Genomic DNA, 7,570 nt, shown 5'->3' on the forward strand with positions numbered 1-7,570 from the left:
TAACCTTGTCAAGAAGGGTTCCGCTACATGTGAGCCAATTTCTGGCAGAAAATCACCAGATAGAGAAAAGGTAGGGAAGATGAGATAAACCATCTGGCTCTGTGAAGCCGGAGCAGCTGGGCTGAAGAATCCCAGACAGACATGGGAAGGAAGCGGGCCTGGAGCTGTGCAGCCCGCCGTGGGAGCTGCTGGCCAAAAGGGCTGTGTAAATGTGAATCTAAGTTAATGAAAATAAATACAATAGAACGGCATTCCTCAGCTGCACGAGCCACGCTTCAAGTGCTCAGTGGCCACAGGAGGCTAGAGGCTATATGATAGATGGCATACATGGAGTACTTTTGTTACCACAGAACGTTCTAGTAGGCAGTGCTGGCCTAGAGGCTTTGCTTCATCTCTCAGGTTTAAAATGCCTCTGGGGCCTAATTTGTCTTGCACCATGAAAGTGAGCCCGAAAGCGCCAGCTGTTCTTCTTCAAGAAAGCTGGGGCCGGGCTGTGTTTTCCCTTTGGTTCCATTCTCCTCTCCGGACTCTTGGCAGGCTGGGAGAAAGTAGAGAGGGAGGCCAAGGCTTTGATCACGGAGGGTTGCCAGTGTCCTCCCCTTGGGGAAACCTGAAGAAGCAGGGAGGATGGCCTCTCCGCACAAGTGGGCAGCCGCCCAGTGAAAAAGCCCTGGGGGGGGGGAGGGAGGAGGTCAACCTCAGAGCAGCAGTCCTGCTTTTCTAGCCCTCCATGACCCACGTGGAGACCGTGGGGAGGGCAGGAGCCAGGAACCTCATGCTGGGGGGACTCTTGACTCCCCTGCTGCTGAGGAGGAGACGCTTGCCCTGCTTCAGCTCAGCGTCCTTACTAGCTGTCCCTTGCTCTTGGCTTTTCTTCAATTTTTCTCTATAAAGTTTTGTAGTTTTCTCTGCAGAGATCTTGGTCATTTTTTGTTAGATTTATTCCTAGGCATTGGATATTTCTCAGTGCTTGTCATGAGGGTATCTTAAAATTTTTACCCTGTCTTTGCTGCTAAGTTTCAGTTCATGATAGCAGAACAATCCAGCTATTGAGTTACCTTCAGACCATCCAGCCAAAACTTTTCATGCTGACCAACCTGGTCCTGCACAATCACGTAGGGCCCAGCACCACCCCATTAGTCCCATGTAGTTATCTCCTACTTCTAGAGAAGGAAGCTCCTCTGGCTTGCTATTAGGCATCCAAATCAATACACTATTATCTATCCCACTCTCTTCAGACCTTCTCCACAAGACACCTGAGATTTTGCAGGGGGCTGAATTAATCTAAACTGGTTTAAATTCACTTCTGTTTTTTTGTTAACTTTTTTGTGAACAGAGTGTGAATCTAAGGAGTGGGGCAGTTGGATTTGGCGCAGGGATTTATTTGAGTAAATTCATTGTCCACAGATGGTGAGGAGAACAGATAGAAATGAAGAAACTGGGACCGTCAATCACTGGGGAAACAATGAAAGAATGAAGCCAGAGTACAAGCTGACCCACTGCAGACTAAGGGGACAGAGAGAAAAATTCAAGCCGTGACAGCTTCAGATGGCCTCTCCCTGACTGCGGTAAGCACTGATCTTCCACACGCTCGCTGCCCAGCTGCACTCATATAGCTCATGCTTGGAAGGGCAAACTCATTCGTGGCACATATGAACCATGCCAGTGAATGAAAAGTGTGGCAGGATCCTGGTCAATGGTGAGGTAGGAAAGCCATATGCATTTCAGGTCACTGAAGAGCCATGATTCTTGGGCCAGATTCAGCTGGATATTTCTATCAGAGCTTCAAGAGGTTTCTGGTTTGGTTTTCTGTCTAAAATCTGGGGGTGTTTTTCCTGGAGTCCATTCCTTAATGAGGAACAAAGTGTAGGGAGGCTCCAGCCTTCCCTGGCCAGCCAGATCCAGTGGCCCATACCCCTCTATTACCAGAAGTCCCTTTGGGGGAATTCATAGAAAAGATCCATTTTCCTTTCCTTTTATACTCCTAATCAACTGAATACAAATGGCCCCAGGATGGCTCTCTTCCTTCTTTGGGGAAAGAATCTCTTACTTTGCTCCGTATTCTCATAATAGAAAGCCATGGATTGAGGAAAGTAGGAGACACTTTTTATGGTTGAGTCCAGCCCAGCTGGTTACTTCCCAGGAAACTGGCTTGTTCCTTGATTTGCAGGATTTAGGTAGAGTGTCTTTCAGGCTGGGGCTCCTGCAGGTGTCAATTTCATGTGCTTTTTAGGGAAGGTTGTCCAACACCTCTCCTGTGCTCATGAGACATGATTCAGAAAGTCCACTGCAGGCTCTGCAGATACCCTGAGGCATCATCAGAAACACGTCTGGGTCAACTGTGGAATGACTCAAGGCTCTGAAATATTTAAGCCATATGTCTCATGACACCAGATGAAAATGATGCCCATTTCCCTCCTGAAGGGTGCCATCTGAGATGGAAGCTAAGCTTGGCAGTGCTCCTACATTCCTGGCCTCTCCTGGTTGTGCTGTTATGGGTGGTGGGCCTGTCAGTGCTCCCAGGCCAGGGGGCTTAGAATAGGACTAGGCACGGGCAGAGGGAGTGGGCCAGGGCAACTCAGGAGGTCTCTTTAGGAAAGGATGAAATTTGTGCACCTACATGGGACTGGACTTAGAATAGACAGTGAAAAAGGATATATTTTTTTTTCTGAAGGAGGTAGGAAAACACCATTATGATGACCAAATGACGTTCATCAGGAGTCTTAATTCTCTGAAAATTAGCCAAGATCCCTAGGCATCCTTTGAGAAGAAGGATCAGCATTGTAAGAATATTATCTGTCTTACTTTTTTAGTCCCTCAAAGATCATTTCCCTCTTTCTGAAAAGTATCCAGCAGAGCACTTGCCATGGAAGAATGCCTGCTGACAGCTTACTGCGGCAGAGAACACACCGACAGTCCCAGCCCTGCTACTTCACAGTGGGGCAATGCACATCCGCACTCAGTGCTCGGGCCTCACTCCCTCCTCCCCGCAGCGGGGATGCCAACACCTCTGTTCCAGGGTTGTCTGAGGGTTACATGCCATGATGCACATGCAGCACGCAGTACCTTAATAAGACTGCTATGGGTTTCCTGTCCATGAACAATGGCTAAGGAGGGCCCCCCAACCCCTATAAGTCCTGGGATAAGTAAAAATCTGAACAAAATAGAATATGTCCAGGGATCTTCCCTTTTGCCTCCTGGTGATCTGTGTTGCACCCGGGAAAACTAGTAAAGGAGGGGAAGAGAAGGTTCATGAAGCTGGGGAGATCTTCTCAAGCCCGTAACTGCACGATTCTCCTAGAACCCCTGTCTTCTCATTGCTCTCCAAAAGGTGACGCAGTTCTGCTCCTCCAGTGTCCAGGACAAGGGAGGTGTGGCTGGTCAGGAAGGGCACAGATAATCCAAAGTGACAGTAACCTTCCCCACCCTGTCTCATCCACCAATGTTCCTGATCTTCTCTCCCTTACAGGAGCAATGCAGAGAAATCTGCAGCACTGTAGGGTATATGGAGCAATGACAGAGCCTCTGAGGCAGGGAATGTGAGGTTCCCACAGGCTGGAACCTGGAGCCTGAGCCCTGAGCACATGCGGCCCCGGCTGAAGTTTTTACATGAGGTTCATTTGTGTGGCTGATGGCAGGAGAGAGGCCTGAGTGGATCTGGGGGGCTGGGCCTGAGAGGTTTGGTTTGCCAGTCTGTGGGGACAGTTTCTTCTAGATTATGTGCTGGGGGACGGGGGGAGAAGGATCATCATCTGCCTCCCCGTGAAGGAGAGGCTCAGCCGGGGAGGGTCTGCTTCCTGTGCATCCCAGCCCCAGCCAGGACCGTGAACCAGGCCTGTTTCTAGGCTGGCCTGGTTTGACACTGGCAGGTGCAAGAGTTGGAGCTCTTCTCCCCTCGCTCTCCTCCTTACACTCCCTGCGCTCCCCCACCCCTTCTCCTCCACCCTCTGATGCCGGTGAACCAGAGGCCCTTTCTCAGAGGCCTACCTTGGGTTTGAAGGCAATGAGCTTCAAGATCATCTCCACGGTGAAGAGGCCGGTGAAGAGCATATTGAGGATGTTCATGGCGATTTTGAACAGGCAGCTCTGGCCGTAGTGCTGGGTGGGGGAAGGGAGGAGCTTAAAAGTTAGGCAGGGATAGCTCCACTCCCCCAACCCTTTGTCCAGCCTTCTCGGAGGCTCTCATCTCAGCAGAGATCTTGCTGGCACCAACCCCCAGAAGGCCGTCCACCTCTCCGTGGGCACCCAGGTGGACTCAGGAGAGCTGACCAGCTCTTCCCTTCCCTGCCATCTCTGGAAGCAGAGGATGGTAGAGTGTTGTGTTCCTTCTTTGGTTGGCTGCACTGACTTTATGGAGACCTCTGGCACTCAAGAGGGCTCCCTGAAGATGGGTGGATGCAGAATCCATGCCGTCCTGACTAATGAGCACTTGGAGCTGACTCTCTCAGTTTCTATTTCCTGACTCTCCATTTTATCAACCCAGGGCCCTAGGGCAGATTGCACCCTTGAGAAGGACACTTGTCCTCCTTCCACTGGAAGAAGAGGATAGCCCTTCTGCTTCCTGCCTCTCTTGGTACCAGGAGAATGACAGACTGAGACAGTCATGCGGCTCCTTTGCACTTTATACCATAGCACTCTCCCTTGTGCAGGCATCATGGGACCAGGCTCCCCCTTGGACTGACCTGCATGGCCAAGCAGATGGTGTTGAGCAGGATGAGGACGAACATCAGGTACTCAAAGTAGGTGGAGTTGACCACGTACCACACCTTGTACTGGTGCTGGTTCTTGGGGATGTACCTCCGCAGGGGCCGGGCCTTGAGGGCGTATTCCACGCACTGTCGCTAGGAGGGAGGCAGGGGCATAGGAATGGGGAGAGTGGGGTTAGCTTCCTGGATGATGTAGGGACGGCAGAGAACGGTAGGATGTAGATGGGGGTAGGGTTCTCTGGAGGTCAGAAAAACAATTTCTTGCTCTAGCTCACTTACACATTCGAGATTTGGAAAATGTTTTGATTTTCCATCATTCCCTTAATCAAAGAGGCAGTCCCTTCCAGTCAAATCTCCTTCTCTAGATCGTGGCAAGAAGCAGGTGTGTCCTCTTCTTCAGCCTGATAATGCCTGGTACACTCTTGGCAGGAAGCTGGCATTTGCTAAATACTTGCTGATTGACTAACAGTCTTCTCACTGATTATTTCCTAAGCCACACACTCTCCTTGGGGTACTAAATCCATCTTCCTTATTTGCCAGTGTTCACAAGATCAGAAAACATCATTCGTTAATAGGGAAGATCTCTTGGGCCAACCAGATTCTTGGGACTCTGCAAAGATCTGGTTCATTTCTCTGCACTGCGCCCAGGTTCTCAAATCAGGAACTGGGAGTCACTCAACCTCTTCTCTCACTCTCAGCCTCCATGTCCAGTCTCTAAGCCTTACCAATTCTAACTCCTACTCTTTCTACCTCTGCTATCACTAACCTGATGTATCATCTCTCACCTATACTTCCTAATTGGCTTCCCCCTTTCCTGTCTTGCTTTTGATCCAAAGTCCACAAGGCAGCCAGAATGATGTGTCTAAGCCTCCAGTGTAGACATGGAAACCCGTGAGGCCTCGGCTGCCTGGTCACGGTAGAGCCAGGCACACTGTGTCATGCCGCCCATGCACAAGCAATCCTTATTCCCAGTCAGGAGTGTGTCTCCACATGGACTCTTCCTGCTGGGAACCCAGCTGGGGACTGACCACAGCCATGTCCCACCCCCAGCATCCCTTGTTGTAGTGGGTGGTTCATGGAACGTGCTATAGGCTTCAGCATCACCATCTCACCCCCACTTAAGCTGCCTTCCTGCCCCCCTCCTGCACGGGCCTCTGTGTTTTACTTAAGAAACCACTTAGGAGTGGAACTTTCACCTTGTCTACTTCTAGGTAGGGTGCAAGATTTTTTTTCACAGGGTCTATCAGAGAGTAGCTTTAAGTAGAAGCTTAATACCTGTGGGCCAAGCACATTTGCCTGATCTGGGGTCTGTGAGGATTTGCCTTGCTTTTACATAGGCCCCTCACAGAGACTGAAAGCCCTGTCCTTGCTGAGGAGTGGACAGGCAATCTTGGTGACCATGCAGGTCCCTCCTCTGACTGTGACCTCTTTTCTGGGTTGGCCTTGGGCTGCTGGGTGCTATGTTCCTCTAGCAGCCTGGTGGCTCTCCACCTGCCCGCCGCACCCCCCCCACCCCAGAAAGCTACCTGGTTCTTGTCCAGCTCACAGTTCTTGTACTCCTGCTCCCCCTGCTCCTGGAAGGTGACAATGACGAAACCCACGAAGATGTTCATCATGAAGAAGGCAATGATGATGATGTAGATGATGAAGAAGATGGAGATCTCTACGCGGTAGTTGTAGATGGGGCCCTTGTCTTCTGTGTGTGAGTCAATGGAGCGGTACAGCAGCCTGGAGGAGGAGATGGGCCCCACAGAGGGAACCACAGAAGCAGGTCACCTTGGTGGAAGATGGCACCACTGCTCCTAGGGACCCCTGGGTTCGGGGTGCTGGAAGTGCGCTAGGCTGGGAGTCAGAAGGTCTGGGCTCAAGTCCTGGCTGTGCCACTTACTGGAGTGTGACCTTGGGCAAATCACTTAACCTCTTTGAGATTCAGATTCTTCATCTGTAAATGGAGACAGTAATTCCTGGCTTTCCTGACTGTCAAGAACTACTTAAATGTAATATGAATCATGGACATTGATTTCGAATACTGGAAATATTGGCCAAAATTGAAACAGCTTTACAAACTGGCATGGACTCAGAGGATGTTAGAACAAAAAATAAACTTATCTGAGAGCAAATATCCATTTAAATAAAAGTATTAACATGACCCATGCTTATTCAGATCCTCAATAATAGTCTGGTCTATACGTAAGTGGTTTACACATGTGTGCCATTCACTCGGGCCTGGGCTGTGCGCCCTGTCAAGCTTGTTATTCTCCATGGACAGGGACTATCTCCCCCTTTTCCACTGTAACCCACAGGGTGCTCGGTTACTCTCTAGTATCACCTGTATTGTACTACATGGTTGTGTTGACTCTCATCTATGATCCATGTGCTATTGTTGACTTAGAAATACCTGGAATTTTTTGACGTTTAGATTATAATTTCCTTGGAATCCATACTGGGGGGAAAGCAGGTGTCTATACAAGGACACATGGAACACCTGATGGACAAGCTGATTGGCAGACGTGACAGAGTGAAAAGGCCATAGGCCGGCCCAGGTGTGCAAGCATGGCCTCTGCAGGGGAGGGCCCCCAGGCCTCCATCCGTTTCTTCCTTTCCACTCTAAGTATAGACAAGGCTTTCTCTGTGGGGCTGGGGCAGAGTGTGGTACAACAGACATCTCTGCACCTTTACCCACACTGAGTGCAGCTGGGAGTGGTAATCTTGAAACCCATGGTGATCCAAGGGCCCACACCTGGAGAAACTCTCCTCACACCCCATTCTCAGGTGCCATGAGGGACATGACAGAGACCCCTGACATTGTGGCTCACACTGAGGCTGGAAACAGCTAAAAAAAAAAAAAAAAAAAAAAAAAAAAA

The 7,570-nt window shown here is 50.1% G+C and overlaps 1 protein-coding gene across 1 annotated transcript in view; it reads right to left on the reverse strand.

Annotated features, from left to right (window-relative positions):
• Positions 1-7,570, reverse strand: part of CACNA1C (calcium channel, voltage-dependent, L type, alpha 1C subunit) — a 128,390-nt gene that overhangs the window by 94,969 nt on the left and 25,851 nt on the right. Inside the window, exons 14-16 of the mRNA XM_008578333.1 lie at positions 6,233-6,434; positions 4,683-4,841; positions 3,988-4,098 (exon numbers count right to left, since the gene is read on the reverse strand). Coding sequence (XP_008576555.1) covers positions 3,988-4,098; positions 4,683-4,841; positions 6,233-6,434 — 472 coding nt within the window. The remainder of the gene's footprint in view (positions 1-3,987; positions 4,099-4,682; positions 4,842-6,232; positions 6,435-7,570) is intronic.

This window comes from Galeopterus variegatus, unplaced genomic scaffold (assembly GCF_000696425.1).
Source record: "Galeopterus variegatus unplaced genomic scaffold, G_variegatus-3.0.2 Scaffold73, whole genome shotgun sequence".
NCBI classification, from domain to species: Eukaryota; Metazoa; Chordata; class Mammalia; order Dermoptera; family Cynocephalidae; genus Galeopterus; species Galeopterus variegatus.